Below are 19058 nucleotides of genomic sequence, written 5' to 3' on the forward strand. Positions count from 1 at the left end.
AAACAGCACCAGACAGTTATTCAGACAGTTACCAAGTGAATTCTATAATTCACAATTTTTCAGAAAATGTTTTGAACTCTTTATCATCTTTTTCACTGAAATTTTCTCAAGACAATAATTTTCTTTAAAGATAAAAAGATGAAAAAAGTGTTTACGACATTATTTTCAACTAAATTTTTGTTAGTAATAAAATGCTTTCTTATACTCAAGAGGACAGAAGAATACTGTGCTTTATGATGAATATCAAAGTATTTTATAAGTAAACTATGTTTTATAAGCTCAATTCAAATTAGTACTATTTTTCAAACATTTTATTTTATGCATTTTACAAATCATACTGGGAGATGAAACAAAAACAAAACTTGTGAGTAGTACAAGGAGTTTGGTAATGCCAAGAGTCCGACTTTGTGACTGAGCTGGCCATGTTTGTTGCATCACCAGCTTGCAGAATCTCAAAGTCTGACTCAGAGTGTTTCCAAACACTGCATTGTTCTAGAGTTCCATTTTAATTTGATCATCCTGTACTACAATAAATCATAATTTAATAACTAAATCAAACTATACAATGTTAGTACTACTTATTAAAGGAACCATCATATGTTGATAAAATAATTATTTTCAATATCCTTCAATTATATAAAAATTTTCCATAACACATTTATGTCAATGTTTGGTTAAATACTTTGTATAAATTTTGTTTAAATATTTAACATTATATATTTCAATTTTACAAACATTCCATAGATTACATTATTCTGTTATTAAAATATGGGAAATGCTACAAAAACAAACAAATATAAATTTTAATACATANATATTTTTCAATGTATTTATTTCATTTGTAAAACATAAAGAAATCATTTTTAACGATACAATAGTCACGATTATTATTTTAAAAAGTTTACGTTAAGCTTAACATCGACGAAAATTCAACGCAAAGCAACACGCAATGGAGAAAAATTTCAACACGGAATAAATTAATATATTTTTTCGTACATAATTGGTTATCCGAAAAATAAGTTATCCGAACAATCCCCGTCCCCAATTGATTCGGATAAACGATGCTCTACTGTATTTACTTTAGGTTCATTTTATTCCTTTGCATTTTATTAATAATTCTTATATGGGTATTTAGTTTAATTTTCTAATGTTCATCAAGCCATTTTCAGACTATCACTCATATAATACGTTTGATTTAATTTCATCCATATTTTATATTAATATTTTGCTCATTGTTTCTTTGTTTTGTCTTGTATATTTGCAGAAATAATTCAGCAAGGCTACATTCTGGAACAATGGTGTAATTCTTCTAATGTTGCAAAAGAACTGTTTGTCATATAGACCTATATCATTGTCTGAAAAATTTTAACTTTATCTATGACTATATTTGCTATTTAACTGAGATCAGATAAAAGTTTATTTAGCACTGTAGCATCTGATTTTAATCTACTGTCACTAACTTAACTATGAGACGTTTTGTTTTCTAATTTCTTGCTAGTTTATCTTCTTGTCATTAACTAATTTTCATCTTACTTTATCTAGACAGTTTTTCTTTTATTGTACCATAACTATGGTTTTAAATGCAGTCTCTCTTTTATTTTTTGATTTTATATATTTTAAATTTAAGTGTAAAAAATTACTTAATAATTTTCCACTGTAATCTTTATATTGTAAGTATGTTTTCTTATATTTTTTTAAATAAATTTTTATAATATATACAATCAAAATTATTTTTGTTTGTTTGTTGTTATCTTTGTATTGTTATTTTTATGGAGCATGTTAGATGTTTCTGTTGAGGGACAGTAATCTCATGACATACAGTATTACTTGCATGGCATTAAGAATGCCAAAAACACTGGAATTTGAATGACAAATTGTGAATTTTTTAAGACTATTCAATTATTTAATTGAATTAAATTTAAAATAAACAGAAATTTCTGTCCTTAGCAGTAAAAACTGGAATAGGATATTGCTTTTTAAAATTAATTTTTTATTTTTAACATTATTAACCTAATCCAATTTTTATTTGATCATTTGTCAACAGAATAATATAGCATCTATAATCATTTTGACAAATTATTTTCTGATATAATCTGATTACTTTCTATTAACAAAAACTTAGACAAGAATATGTTTATATATAAGAAAAAATATGTCAGGCGATTTTAATGTAACAAAGTATAACATTTATCTAATTTCAGTGTTAATTTTAACTATAAACTGTAACTGGATGAGTAAACTAATAAAATAATTATTTAGTTAAATAGTCACCTATAAAATTTTGAGATTATGAGAAAAATATTACTTAAAACACTACTAGATAACAATGAATTATTACATCATGTCAATCAAATAAAAAATATTAAAAACATTTTTATGTATATAAATATATTGTTTTTAATAAAAACTTAAATTTAGAAATGAAGAATTATCAAAAAATATGCTATGTAAATATAACAAATACATAGTGAAATCTGTATGAAAATATTAACTAATATAAATCATTAATAATCTTAAAAACAATTCTATATTTATATTTTTATTACAGAATTTAACCTAATCACGTCCACTTATAAGTACTAATTGCAACAATAAATTCAAAAAAACAAATTATAAACAAAAAGATCTTGATAACATCTTTGGCATTGAGCCCAACTGTAACTAGGCAATAATTAAATATTTCATTATAATCATTATATTACGTTAAAGTAAACAATATTACCTTCAGTAATTGCATATATAAATAAATATGTATATGTATAGCATATTTATAATGAGCATTAAATTTTTTAAAAGAAAAAAAATATAAATCAATTATATGTTCTACAGTCTAAGTTAAACAATAGATCAATTAGACACCTATAACTATTAAACTATCTAGATAATAAAAAACATAGCTATTGAAGAATTAAAAAAAAATTTAAATATCTTATACTTGACAAGTTTCAGAGAATGTCAACTCCATGTAATATCATGACGAACACAAACTGTAAGAAGATCAGAGAAGTCAATGCTCTTTATTTGGTTAAATATTTTTTTGGGCCTTCTCTGCCTCATTGTCAGAAACATCTTGTATCTTAAGTTCAAATGAGAACATCCATACATTTCCATTCTGCATTCTGAAGAAATTTGAAATCTTGAACAGATTGTTTTTTAACTGTAGAACATAATTTTTGTTTGATTTCAAATATCTAAAATAAAATAGTGTTGGTTTTATAAAACTAAAATTACAAAATAGACGATATTTAAAAAAAAAAACAATTTACTTTTAAATACCTTGGATCATTATATAGTTTTATTGAAAAATTAAATGTCCATTATTACTCAAACTGAATATTTTTCTACTAAATTTCATTTGTAATCATCATTAATGTTAAATGTTTAATAATTATTATTACCAATGTTTCATTAGAAAATAAATCAAAGCAAATAAGTGCCAATTTCTTCCTTATACTATCAATATCTAATTATTATTAACAAATTTCACATGAATTTAGAGTATTTCTCACAATACATATTTAGAATGATTTCACAAAATCCAGCAGAAATGACAATTAAAGAATAAAATGTTCTATACAACAAATGTGATTTGATTGAGTATAATGCAGAGCCACCTAGGTCAGTGTATATTAATCATCATAAAGCCTGCAAATATATATTGTAAAATCTCACATCTATCCATTAATTCACCTGTATTTATTTTAAATAAAAAAAAACTGAATAAATATATATATTAATTGCTAAATATTTTAAACATCTGCACTGACATGGAAAGGTATTGATCATTGCAAAAAGTCTGATACAAAATATTAGCTAAGTACTGTACAGTAATTATTAATTATTGGCATCCTCAAACTAATGTTTACTGTTTATTTGTATAATTTGAAATTTTAATGAAGACATCATTCTCATAGTGAAAATATTAATGACAAAAAGTAATGACTGTTTGTATATATATAAACACTCATTACTTTTTATCATTAATATTTTCACTATGAGAATGATGTCTTCATTAAAATTGAATTATTGTTCTTTGTTTATATATATATATATAAACAAACAATAATAATTCAATAATTTATAAACAAATATAAAGTATGATTCTAATACATTCATTTATTAATAATAAAGAATGATTATTATAACAAATGCATTTGAAATTCTTTAGTGCATTAACTCTAAGCTCTGAAAATTTCTTCTTTCTCTGTACCTGGAAATAAGTGTTAAGGGAATACGGCATTTTAATACTTTTGATTTCATAGTCTTTTGCAATTATATTTGCTTTGTTTTTGTCAAAACTACTATACTATATAGTATTGTAATTAAAAGTTATAAAAATACTTTCATGAATTTGTTTTGTTCATACACTTAGGTGGTCATTGTGCAGTTATAATATAAAATTAAGTTGCTATATTTCCTCAACTAACCTTACCTGGAGATGAAACTTTTTAGCCCTCAGGTTTTGAGGGAAATTTATTTAGCAAAAACAGTAAAGCAAAGTCCTCCTTGACTGATTTTGTCTAGAGTGGAAAAGATAATTTTGGATGATCTCGTGTTTAAAGAGGTAAGAGAGTATAATATATGCATTAAAAAAAATTATTTAGAAAATAAAAACCATTTTTGTAGCTAATTGCAGGGAGGAAATCACAATTTTTACTAATGTAGTTGCAGTTTTTTATTTATCAGATAAGAAATGACCAAATATTTGTAGTCCATTTTTTTTTTACCATATTTTTTGCTGCATATAACTAGGAAAGACCAACATGCTGGAAACCTCAGAGTGATCAGCATGCAAGTTAAACTGCAACTAAAAAATAAAATTAATCAGATCTAACAAAATTAGTTGTTAAATAAATGTTAAAGAAAATATTCTTCCCAGTACATTAAAATAACAACATTGTAATTTGATTGACTTAAAATTAGATCACCACCTCAAATTTCACACAAAGGATATGTTATACCCTGTAAGTTGATATAATTTATAGCAAGTTTATGAAATTTGAAATGTTTATTTTTTGCTGTTTTTTTATCAAATTTCAATAAACATCAGAAAAGCACTTTTGACATTCCACGAGTATTTTGCATCATTAGAAAGAAGAAAGATACAGAAATTAAACATATATTCATAGTTTTTGATGTAATACTGAGTGTTTCACAATTTTAAAATAAAAACTGGCTTATACAAGATGCCATGCAACATAATGCATTCATTTTTTCACAAAAAGGGAGTCCTTTGAAGAAGGATGTAAACCCTCGTTTGAACTGGCATGCAGTCATTCCTCTGGGATAAACCAGCATGCCAGTTTTTACCACACAGAAATATCTGATTTCATGATCTCTCAAATAAATCGACATGCTGGATAATCTGTGAAAATATGGTATCAAAAATAAACTGTATTACTGGATATTGTTTTACTGAGGTATCCTTTATATTTGCAAGTTTAATGATGAATATTCAGCAATATATGTAGAGTCCTCTACTGCTATAAAGTATGATAAACCCTAGAATTTTTAAAATTCCATTCTTGCTCAACATTTTTTCCATTACAAAACAAATTCAAACAGTTTAGTCTAGTAATCACCTAAAAGAATATTGAAGGCAGCATTTTAAAACATTTTCAAACATAAAAACACACAAAAAACAATAACAATGTAAAAATTATTCTAATACATCTAGTCATTACTCAAAATATCAATTCCTGGAGACATATAGGACTGACTATAAAATAACACTTTCATTACTGAAATTCAACACCAATCTTTAATTCTTTGTGTAAATGACTTAATTCTAAACCAAATCTCCACTAAAAAATACTCCAATAAAAGAACATTGCTTGCTGTTTTTAGAAGTTTAAATTGGAATTGCTAAAAAGGTTTTGATTATTACTTACATTGCTATATTTATTATTACTCAAAAGCTATAAATATTTGAAATTTCAGGAATCTTACCTTACTAAACACAATAAAGTAGAAATAGAATTATATATGAAATGTAAGATTTTACAAAAAATATAATTTTTTTTTACTATAATTCCTTTTCAAAAATGATGAAATTACTTTCATACAGATTTCACTATTTAATGAAAATTACACACATTAATTAAAATAGCAATACTACTAGAACACAATTTCTAGAAAGTTCATTTTAAGACAACAAATTACTAGGGTGCAGTCAGTCTTTAAACGTGCAAACATTTTATTAATAATTCTAAATGCACTAATATCACAAACACAAATAAAATTTAATGCCAAAAATACAGGGAAAAAAACAAAAAGGCTTCTAAACACACAGTTAAAATTTAACATAACATGCAAACAAGAACTAGAGGAAACCATACAAGGTTATTCATGCAATGCTAATGTTTACAGTACATGCATCAAAAAGTAATCTTAAAATCTTTGGCTAAGAACCTTAAAATTCCTTTTAAGATTATTTTTAAATAACTTTTTTTTTATATTGGATGAGATAAAATGATATAAATTAATTTATTTTATAAGAACTGTTACATATTAGTTATTTATTATAAAAGGACAAGACACACACTACCTTGGTCGTGGAGGGTCAGATGAAGGATCAATAGATGCCAGCTCAGAACGGCCAGTACAAGAAACAGATGCAGACTTCGTATGACCTTTCTGTCTTGAGCTTGGTATCTCATCACCCCCCAAAGGGATATTACTGCTGAAAAGTTTTAGGTATTGAAATTTTGTACAAGCAAGCAAGAGCCATGTTGGAAATGGCAATATTAGTAAATAGAATGTTGTTATAATTAATTTAGAAGAAGTTATGAAGATTATTTTATCTTAATATTAAGAAAAATCACATATTAGTTACAAAAATAATTACTATAACTATAATTATATACTGGGAAAAAATTCAATGTAAAAAAAAATTTCTAAAATAATCCATGGAATGTTTTAAAAACTTAAAATTATAAAGTTAAAAAATTATTTTTGAATTCAAATTCATAAATTAGTACTTAAGTTCAGTATTAATATTAATTATTATATATGTAAAATGTGTGCAAGATTGATTACTATTATAAATTTATTCAACTGCTATTTAGTAGATAATGTTATAATAACTGACAAATTTTCCCAAAAGCAAAAAATAATCACAATCAGCAACACCAAAAGCAAGAATCAAACCTGTAATTCAATAAAGAAAAAATATTGCTATTTGTATATTCTTCTGTAATAACAGTTATCTTCAATCTTATCAAAAACTTTATCCTTTTTATCCATGTAATCACAAATATAAATTCATATTTAAGCATAAATATATAATTTTGGTTATGTGTAAAATGTTAAGCATTTATATACATATAACAGTCTGAATTCTAGACATATATTATAGTGTAATATGTAAAAGATTATAAATCTTTAAAAAATCCCCCCACAGAAACAATTGCTTCATTCATTTTAATTCTGAATAAATGTGATATCATTTTTACAGTTAAAAGTTTGTAATTGTCTAATTAATCTCTAAAACCTGACTAAAATCATTTGAACACATGTTTATACTATTGTATTAAATTTAGTAATGTTTATAAGATAACTTCAATAATAATCATGTTTTTAACCATCTTAACCATTTTTTTAGAAAATAAATATTTCGTAATATAATAATATACAGGAAATCCTTGTTCATTTGAACTCAGATAGCTTGACATCATGTTAGTTCATAACTGAAACTATTTGTCCTGGCTGGAGATGTATAGATTTATATGCTAAGGAATTTAATTCACTCAAAATAGGGCTACTTTGAAATCTGAAGTAAAAATTTTGTCCGAACTGTGATATGTATATAGTAACTCATACATTTAGATCAAAGTTTATGTACTTCTACACTATAACAGAATAATAATAATAATAATAATAGACATATCATTAATAATAAATGAACAATTCTAATCTGGTCAACACTGCTTTTCTTTTACAGTAACTCCTTTTTGGGTGTTACTTTATTAATTGACTACCGTTTTTCTCTTATCTCATAAAATACAGCTGAGTTTCAGGGTTGTAAGATTGGGCTATAAGTAGCAGACTGAGATATTTGTAGGTCTCTAAGCTACTAGATTTGGATGACTTACTATTATTCTTTAAAAATAATATCTTTATCTATATCATCTTTAAAAGTAATTAGGGTTACATTTTGAGAATTCTGCTTTACTTTTTATAAAATCTATTTGGCGACCTGTGAGGTTCTCACTGGACATACACCATTTACCTGCAGTTTGTTTATATTATTATTAACTAGTATTAACAAAAGTAGCATTCTGTATACATAGCTGTGTTCTGTTTGTTTAATAAATTACATCAGTTACATGACATTTGGCATATTATACAGAAACTAGAAATTCTTCCATCAAGCATGACTAAATACTTTTTATGAGAAAGTAGAGATTGAAGAATTGAGAAAAGTATATATTTCAAGAAATTCAAGAATAGTTGCTAATATTTCTACAAATTAAGTAGTTTATGCTTGAGCTTGACATGATGCTGTTTCTGCAGCCCTTGACAATGCCATTCTTACTTGATGTTGCTCAAGTTGGACTTCATGGCTTTCAGTGGTCTCGAGTGTTTTATTCTTTTAGATCTTGAATTTACCTGACCAATTTTACTCTTACACTTTTCCCTAGGCATTTTTTTTTTTGGGCAAAATAATGAGTCATTTTAATTCCACATTGATAAAAATAAAGATGAATTGTATGTATGTTACTTAGATGAGTGATAACACTTTCTAAATAATGGGCTTGTTAGATCATTACTTCAGATTTTATAGTAGAATATCATGTGATCACTATAAAAAAATTTTTTTTTTAATTTGTTATAGAAGTGATACAATGTGGCTATCTTTTTTTAAAGTTTAAATTTAATGAAGCAGATTTAAAATACACTATTTCCAAAATATTAAAAAATGCCACCTAAAAGAAATTTCCTCATCAAACATGAACTAAACGAGGTCACTGCAATGTAAGTGTAATCACCAATCTGAAATCAATAACATGTTTATTCTATGGTTAATATTTATACAAAATTAGTAGCCTATACTTATTATCAGAACATAAAATGAATATAAACAAAATTTCATCTAGATTGGACAAAAACTGCAGGAGTTATAAGGAATTCAAACACACACACACACACAAACAAACAAACAAACAAACAAACAGCACCAGACAGTTATTCAGACAGTTACCAAGTGAATTCTATAATTCACAATTTTTCAGAAAATGTTTTGAACTCTTTATCATCTTTTTCACTGAAATTTTCTCAAGACAATAATTTTCTTTAAAGATAAAAAGATGAAAAAAGTGTTTACGACATTATTTTCAACTAAATTTTTGTTAGTAATAAAATGCTTTCTTATACTCAAGAGGACAGAAGAATACTGTGCTTTATGATGAATATCAAAGTATTTTATAAGTAAACTATGTTTTATAAGCTCAATTCAAATTAGTACTATTTTTCAAACATTTTATTTTATGCATTTTACAAATCATACTGGGAGATGAAACAAAAACAAAACTTGTGAGTAGTACAAGGAGTTTGGTAATGCCAAGAGTCCGACTTTGTGACTGAGCTGGCCATGTTTGTTGCATCACCAGCTTGCAGAATCTCAAAGTCTGACTCAGAGTGTTTCCAAACACTGCATTGTTCTAGAGTTCCATTTTAATTTGATCATCCTGTACTACAATAAATCATAATTTAATAACTAAATCAAACTATACAATGTTAGTACTACTTATTAAAGGAACCATCATATGTTGATAAAATAATTATTTTCAATATCCTTCAATTATATAAAAATTTTCCATAACACATTTATGTCAATGTTTGGTTAAATACTTTGTATAAATTTTGTTTAAATATTTAACATTATATATTTCAATTTTACAAACATTCCATAGATTACATTATTCTGTTATTAAAATATGGGAAATGCTACAAAAACAAACAAATATAAATTTTAATACATAAACATTCATTAAGTATATTAGCATTCAGCGATTTTTATTAAAGTAAATAAAATGAAAAAATTATCAATAATTTTAAAATATCAAAACATGCAGTTTAAATTTGTAAACATGCTTTCTATAATTTTCTTCAACAACACAATAAGCTATAAAGTTTAAATAAAAATTATTTTATTTAATAAATTAAACAAATTCTTAGTATTATCAAATTTTACTGAACTTTCTAGACAAATAACAAATATTTCTACAAAATTACATTAGATTAGATTAAACTATTATAATTATTATTGTTAATTGTAAAAAAAGATAACTTGAATTTATGAAATGGACCGTTTATTTTGATAGTAGTACAAGTCCATTTTTGGAAAAAAAATTGATAAATCACATAATTTACATAAAATTTAGTGTAAACTTTTTATTTATAAACAATTCACACTTAGTATTTTAAAAAAATCATACACTTTATTCAATTGAAAATTCATCAGAAAATGACATTGATTATGAAAGTGGTGTAAGTCCATTTTCCACAGTTTAATTAACTCCTTCCTTCCCTCCCTCCCAGTGTGGACATCATTTATGAACAGTCCCTTACAAGACGAGTAAAACTACAAATTTTATCAACAGAAGCACAATTTGATGAAATGGAAATAGATGGAATAAAAAATCTACATAACAAGCCTAAATGAAAAGCACTATCTAATGATAAGTTCATACTAATTATAAATTTATCATAAAATAGTTTAATGATACGTAAATATTTTTATTGTTGAGGATAAACGACTATTTTATTTTTTGTTATTATTTATAAATAAAGTCAGAATTAAACACAATGTATTTCAAGTGAAATTGATAATTTTAATTTTAGATAATTGAAATTTAATGACTTTTACAGTTCGATAATTATGAGTGATGTGAGTTCATTTACGACCCAGAAAGAATATATTGGTTTAGTTTAAATTCACATAGAAGTCATTTATGTAATCTACTTACATATTTCTAAATTCATAGAAACATTGCCAAACTTAGTACACTTTATATTTTTGAATCAACTAAAATGAAAACCTTTAATTAAACATCTCAAAAAATATAAAAAAATGGACTTGCACCACTTTCAAAATAAACAGTCCAATATTTCAAAATTTCAAATTACATAGTAATTCAAAACATATAACATTATCAAAATAAACTACCTATAATATTAGACAATATAATATTAAACAAATTATTGGAATGAATTAGATCACTTTATGAATTCACTACCATTCATTATAAAAAAATTTGTTGATTAATTAATTTAGAAGTAAATTATTTTGTAATATGACATTCATAAGAAATTTAATTAAATTGTTTGAAAAATGGTTTTTAAATTATTTTTATGTATATAAGCTACATTATTTTTACATAATATAATGTTTAAAATTCACATAACATGTCTTATATAACCATGCATGTAACAAGTAAAACAAATTGTGCATGAATGGAAGGAAGTCTTTTCTTGCAATGCAATGTTACTAAAGTTAGGAATTTTCATCCTAAAGTGTAATATTTTAATTTTTTAAAAATTCTTAAATTTTTATTTATCATCTTTTATTACTGAGCTGTAATTTGAAAAAATTGTAGATATATAAATTCCCACTGTCATCTGTCTGTCTGTCCATCTTTTTGTAGATAGATGAAAGCTGACACCAGATATGGAAAGATTATGGACAGGAGGCTCAATCTATTCTAATATTATAAAGCAGTAAAGTTTGGATGTAGGAGGTAATCTCCAAAACTACTCATCCAATTTCAAAAATTCTTTCATGAATATTTAGAATGGATCTTCAGGGTGGACATAGGCTGTATATTATTCCGTTAAACATTCATATAAATTAAAAGATATCATCTAGGTAAGCATTATATTTTTGGTGAGAGAGGATGGCGAGGGATGGCGAAAATTATACTAGTAGGTATCTGAACTTTTTGTAAGATGAATACGAATACGAGATAGGTAACCGCGCGGTGCAGTCGCGTGGTCGGCAAGATACACAGTGCACATGTCCAAACTCGTACAACATAAAATAAAAATATAAAAAATACAAAAAATGCTAAAAAATTTTTCCATGACTTTCATGTAAATGTTAAAAAAATTAATGATAAAAATTTGTGTGATTTTTGAATAAAAAGACATACTTTGGGAGAGCGATAAAAATTTGTATATTGATTTTTTACTGAGACTGTTATAGTCATAAATTGAATTCCATGCGGACGAAACTGTGAGCACAGCTAGTTAACTATATATGAACTTCCAGTTTGCACCAGAAATCATGTTACTTCAATTCAAAAATTTTCTCTATCACAATAAATAATTGCTCATTACTATTTTGTATTATTTTTATTACTTTTTCTAGCATAATTTATAAAAAATAAGACTATAATGGCATTTTATAAAATTATACTAGTAGGTATCTGAACTTTTTGTATCAATTGGTCATTTTTCATATAAAATAACCCCCCTCTCAATGATGATAAAGATATGCATTACTTGATTTTGCACCAAATATGCTATGCAAGAATTCATTGTATATGTAGTCTGTCATAATTTCTATTATAACAAGCATTTTTAATTTGCAAATATAAAAAAACTTTAACAAAATTTCAAGGTAATGTACTGTACAATAATAATAATAATATAATGGACATAAAATGCATTAAATGAGATGTTTTCTTTCTTTTCTCTTCATTTTATTTATTTTAATTTCATTTTATAACTAAGTTGGTAAGATTGTCTTGTGACATTTATATATAACACATTGTTTTATAAATCAGGCATTCTGGCAATATGGATATTTCTAAAGATAAAAACTAATATAATACTTCAAATTATCAAATAAAAATACTAGTAAATGGTATAATAAGATTTGAAATGGACCGTTTATTTTGATAGTAGTACAAGTCCATTTTTGGAAAAAAAATTGATAAATCACATAATTTACATAAAATTTAGTGTAAACTTTTTATTTATAAACAATTCACACTTAGTATTTTAAAAAAATCATACACTTTATTCAATTGAAAATTCATCAGAAAATGACATTGATTATGAAAGTGGTGTAAGTCCATTTTCCACAGTTTAATTAACTCCTTCCTTCCCTCCCTCCCAGTGTGGACATCATTTATGAACAGTCCCTTACAAGACGAGTAAAACTACAAATTTTATCAACAGAAGCACAATTTGATGAAATGGAAATAGATGGAATAAAAAATCTACATAACAAGCCTAAATGAAAAGCACTATCTAATGATAAGTTCATACTAATTATAAATTTATCATAAAATAGTTTAATGATACGTAAATATTTTTATTGTTGAGGATAAACGACTATTTTATTTTTTGTTATTATTTATAAATAAAGTCAGAATTAAACACAATGTATTTCAAGTGAAATTGATAATTTTAATTTTAGATAATTGAAATTTAATGACTTTTACAGTTCGATAATTATGAGTGATGTGAGTTCATTTACGACCCAGAAAGAATATATTGGTTTAGTTTAAATTCACATAGAAGTCATTTATGTAATCTACTTACATATTTCTAAATTCATAGAAACATTGCCAAACTTAGTACACTTTATATTTTTGAATCAACTAAAATGAAAACCTTTAATTAAACATCTCAAAAAATATAAAAAAATGGACTTGCACCACTTTCAAAATAAACAGTCCAATATTTCAAAATTTCAAATTACATAGTAATTCAAAACATATAACATTATCAAAATAAACTACCTATAATATTAGACAATATAATATTAAACAAATTATTGGAATGAATTAGATCACTTTATGAATTCACTACCATTCATTATAAAAAAATTTGTTGATTAATTAATTTAGAAGTAAATTATTTTGTAATATGACATTCATAAGAAATTTAATTAAATTGTTTGAAAAATGGTTTTTAAATTATTTTTATGTATATAAGCTACATTATTTTTACATAATATAATGTTTAAAATTCACATAACATGTCTTATATAACCATGCATGTAACAAGTAAAACAAATTGTGCATGAATGGAAGGAAGTCTTTTCTTGCAATGCAATGTTACTAAAGTTAGGAATTTTCATCCTAAAGTGTAATATTTTAATTTTTTAAAAATTCTTAAATTTTTATTTATCATCTTTTATTACTGAGCTGTAATTTGAAAAAATTGTAGATATATAAATTCCCACTGTCATCTGTCTGTCTGTCCATCTTTTTGTAGATAGATGAAAGCTGACACCAGATATGGAAAGATTATGGACAGGAGGCTCAATCTATTCTAATATTATAAAGCAGTAAAGTTTGTATANCCTTGTCTTGATTTTCATCTATTTAACTGTTATTCTGGAGAACAGTCTGGTTTGGAATGATTTTAATTCAAAATTTCCAGAAAATTTTGAATTGAAATCACTCTAAACCAGAAGTTTCTATATAGTTAATCAGTGTCTCTAGCCACTAAGATTTCCACATCTGATTTCAATTTCCATCTAACTAACTTTGTTCTTGAGATCAATGAAAAACAGTAATATGATGCAATTATTTTCTTCTTCTCCTGTTACTTTTTTAATTTTAATAAGTCTATAATTGTATATTTTTAATTAATGTCTTCATTTTTATGACTCTGTTCTAAAATAGGTTTAAAATTAGAACAAAAATATATACTGTACTATAACATTTACACATTAATAAAAGTAATATTTCTATATTAAAGAAAGTGTTTCAGTCAAGTTGTTGGGAAGGTAGAAAAGCATTTCTTTTGGGTGAAGCCATCCTTTAAAAAATTAGGAGATTAACTGAGAAATGAGAGATTAGTGAGGAGAACAAACAGAATACAAAGAACTGAGTAACCTAGAGAGAGTTAATAGAATTAGTTAGAGATAAAGATAATTTAGTCAAGATGCCGAGTGTGATTTCAACTTATCATTTTTATTTTTATATTTGTTTGACTTCACTTCTGTGTTGTAATTTAGTAGAACTGTTACACAAATTTAATTAAGGTAGAACTGACTAATTTTGCCTTCAAATCTAAGCAAGAGAATACTTAATAACTGCAATTATTCTTTGTTTTCCTTATTTTTTAGCACAGGATATATTGTTTTTTAAGTTGATTATTCTTAATCCTAAAATTAAAAAATGCATAAAATTACTTTATTTAGTATTTAATAGAATGTACTGAAAATTGTAAAATATAAAATAAACTAATTATTAAATTATTAATAAAAAAATTTTTTATTTTATATACTTGACAAAATCTTAAAATTATTTTAATATAATAATATTTAAAAGTATTATTAATGTAGTGTAAAAATAATTCACAAACAAACACTATTTAAAAAAAATAAAATAAAATAAAATTTTGTATCCACGTTTCTGATGATGACTGATTAAGATAGTCAAAAACATTAGTTTATTTATTAAATGAGCAATTAATGCTAGACTGCAATATTTTAGTTCTTGATGCACAATGCTGTTAATTTTAGTAGTGTCTTGCCCCTGTACATCATACTTTTTCTGTTAACAAGAGTTATGGCAGTCATCTACTTGACTCTGTTCTGGAGAAAATTTTTGAATTGAAATAATGTGATTTCTGGTTCAAACTGGAAGTTTGTAAATAGTTAATTGGGGCCTCCAGCTCCCGAGCTTTTTATTTCTGGTCTCAACTTTTATCTATCTAATTCTATTCTCAAGATTAAGGAAGACAGACAGACAGACACCAATGAGAATTTATAGGTATACAATTTTAAAATGGCAGCCCAATTAATTTTTGCTGCTAGATATTCTGATTTTTTTTATTTTTTTGCATCTAGTTTTAAGAGTTGTATATTAATTTATGCATCTATGTTATTTTAAAATTTTAAATTAGTATTTTTATTTTATTTTTGGAATCAATAAATTTTGTCAGGTCATTAAAACTGTAATACAAGAAGTGTTTACTTGTTATCAATTAAGAAACTCTGCTTGTTAGTATATTAGTAACAACTATTTTTAGTATTGTATAGCACTTTCTATCATTACAGAAAAACATCTGAGATACTACTTTTTATAACAGAAAATTAATTTTGGTCAATTTATATATATATATATATATATTTGATTAGACATATCAAATAAAAGTTAGCTACAAAAGTAATAGTTTAAAAACTATCTATATTATATACATTTTAAAAATTTGAAGTCTATTACAAGTTTATAAAATTGATTATGTATTCACTATAATTTTTATTATAATAGATAGGCAATTTATCAGATACTCATTCAAACAATAAAAACCTAAAATGTTCACATCTGCAAAAATAACAAATTCCTTTTTTCAAAAAGCATTTTTTTAATTTGTTTAAACAATATGTGAGAATATGGAAATTTAGGAGAGGGTCATTTTAATCAAAATAACAAGTTGAAGGAAAGATTAGAAAAAATAAGAGAAATTAATATTTTTCAACTTCAATGAAGTTTCTAAAAAAAAAAAAAAAAAAAACAGAAAAGCTTCCGATTTTGAAAGGAAGTTGATTTCCTTTCCCAGGCCAACTCATGATGAGTCGAGTTTTTGCACACGTTACTGGAGAGCAAATAAAAGGGACGATTTCCTGCCATTCGAGGCAGTCCATTGAAGAAAGGTATTACCATACAGAGAAATCCTATATACGATAAAGCAGTCCGTCGAAAAGAGGTTTGCCATACTGAAAAAGAAGCTCGCCATATGATAGAGGCAGTCCATCGAAGAAAGGTTGTCATACGATCTTGTCTTATGAAAGAGTACCACATTTGAAGTATACAAGAGATTTAAAAGAACTCTCCTAGAAAATATTAGAAGAGAAATAATCAAGAAAGGAAGAAGACCCTCAAATAGATATAGAAATAGATACGAAAGACCTAAAGAAGAAGGTAATATGAACTCTGATAGATTGTTGTAAACTCTCTCTCACGCATTAGGTTTAGAGATAATCTTAGGTTAAGAATTAGAATTAAGATTAGGTTTAGATTCATAAATTTTGTATAATTTTATATTTTGATTTGTTATATAAATATGGCTTCTTTAATATTAATGTTAGATATTCACAAATTTAGGGATAATGCGTGTTAATCCGCGTATAAAATAAAAGTGATTAACTGGTGTCGGGAATCCTGACGTAAGGAAAAGGTGATTACGTGATCATCAAATTCTGATTTAAATTAACATATTAGTTAAAGCCATTCTTTTAGACAAACAGAGGGCTATTCTAGAGAACAGTTGCTGATTAAGTGGTACAAGAGTCTTACCACTCCGTATCCACAGCTTAGCCCCTCACAATTTTGAATTTGTTTAAATAATAGCTAAAAGTAATTTGTTTTTAGTATTTTTTATTTGAGGCAAAATGAGATCACAAATAAAACTTTTTTACTCAATTACTCTACAAATGTTTCATTTACAATTTTTTTAAAGGATTTTCATTTTTCAAATAAAATAGCATTTTTCTCAAAAATAACCAATAGTTATAAACTTAGTGCTGCTTGTTGCTAAAGATTACTATTATGTTGCAAAGACTTCACTTCATTAATTGAATGAAACAAAAAACCCTATATTTCTATAAAAGTTCTAATGTTAGTAAAAATGTAATCTTTTTTTTATTACTAGAAACTGGTTAATGTTAACTTCTATTTACATAATTATAGTCTATAGAGATTTCTTTCCATAAATATCAACATATAGTTTTAGCTAAGGCAGAAGCCTACAGCTGTCGTCTTAGATGACTGTTATTTAGTCATTTTTCAAGAATAACACATTTTATTACTACTAATTTGTGTTTTATCAATATTTACATACATAAATAATCTTAATTTCTTAAGACATATTATTTTATGATGCATGCAAACATGAATATAATATATCCAAGAAAATTAATTAAAAAACATTTATTTTCAAATAGTTTCTAACTAGTAAGTGAATTTTATTAGAATCAAACCAATTTTTTAATGAAAGACTTTATAAATACATATAAATTTAAAAATTGTCTGAATGCCAATAAGCAGAATAGTAATTGAATTCAGAGCACTCATTTCTTTTAATTTTTCTGAAATGAAAATTGAGCAAACAGTAAAATTCATAGATGCTGATCAAACAACAACAAAATGAAAATTCTGAACAGAGAGCATTACACAAATTTCCTATAAATAATTTTAAAATTAAGTAATTAGTCATAAATTCAAAGATTTTACAGTTGAAAAACTAAACTGATACTCTAAGATTGACATTTGTAACTAAAAGTACAATGTCTCAAATTTGCTTTTGTGAAAGAGTTTCTAACAGTTACAAATATATTTTAAATATATCACTTTAAAAGTTAAATAATATTTTCAAAAACTGATTTCATAAAATCAAAATCAAAATATTTACTAATTTAAAATAAAAGTTTACAACATAAAAGAATATAAATTTATTAATGACCTAATAATGTACATAAATCAGATGTTAAATAAGAATGAAAAACTGACCTTGGAGTATCTGTATTTTGTGTTCTTTCAGTTGAGCATGCTTTATTTTCTGAATAATTATACGTATTCCTTCGTGGTATACTACTAAATGTTCCTTTTGTACCACTAGATGAAATAGTTGAGGAAGTGCTTCCAGTTGGTTTACGACCAGAACCAATAACTTTTGATGGACTACTACCACTGGTTGGAGTAGAACCTAAAATGAACAAATGATATTTAAATTTAGTGAATTAATTAATTAATGATGTTAACATAAATATAAAGTATTGTAATTTCTTGCAGACAACCTGCAACAAAAATTATATGCTTTTGCAAGGTCTATGTTACTGATACATATATATATATATATATCAGTATACAACAATTATAAAAAATGAATTCGATTAGAACAGGCGACGAAAGAGAATAGAAAAACACTACCGTTTGGACAAAACGCCACAAAGAATTTTATCAGTTTATCTCGAGAATAGATTGTGGCATCATCATCATCATCATCAGAACTACGTTTTTCTTATTATAATATTATTCTAAATAATTAATTACTTTAAGAAACTTCGAATAAATAACTGTAGGAGAAACTGA

At 25.1% G+C, this 19058-nt stretch overlaps 1 protein-coding gene across 1 annotated transcript in view; it reads right to left on the reverse strand.

The window, feature by feature from the left end:
• The window catches only part of LOC111623917 (serine/threonine-protein kinase MARK1-like), a 142254-nt gene that overhangs the window by 21845 nt on the left and 101351 nt on the right, over window positions 1-19058 (reverse strand). Inside the window, exons 16-17 of the mRNA XM_023366649.1 lie at window positions 18477-18672; window positions 6548-6682 (exon numbers count right to left, since the gene is read on the reverse strand). Of these exons, the coding sequence (XP_023222417.1) occupies window positions 6548-6682; window positions 18477-18672 (331 nt within the window). The remainder of the gene's footprint in view (window positions 1-6547; window positions 6683-18476; window positions 18673-19058) is intronic.

This window comes from Centruroides sculpturatus, unplaced genomic scaffold (assembly GCF_000671375.1).
Source record: "Centruroides sculpturatus isolate CEXI.00-Female unplaced genomic scaffold, Cexi_2.0 scaffold344, whole genome shotgun sequence".
NCBI classification, from domain to species: Eukaryota; Metazoa; Arthropoda; class Arachnida; order Scorpiones; family Buthidae; genus Centruroides; species Centruroides sculpturatus.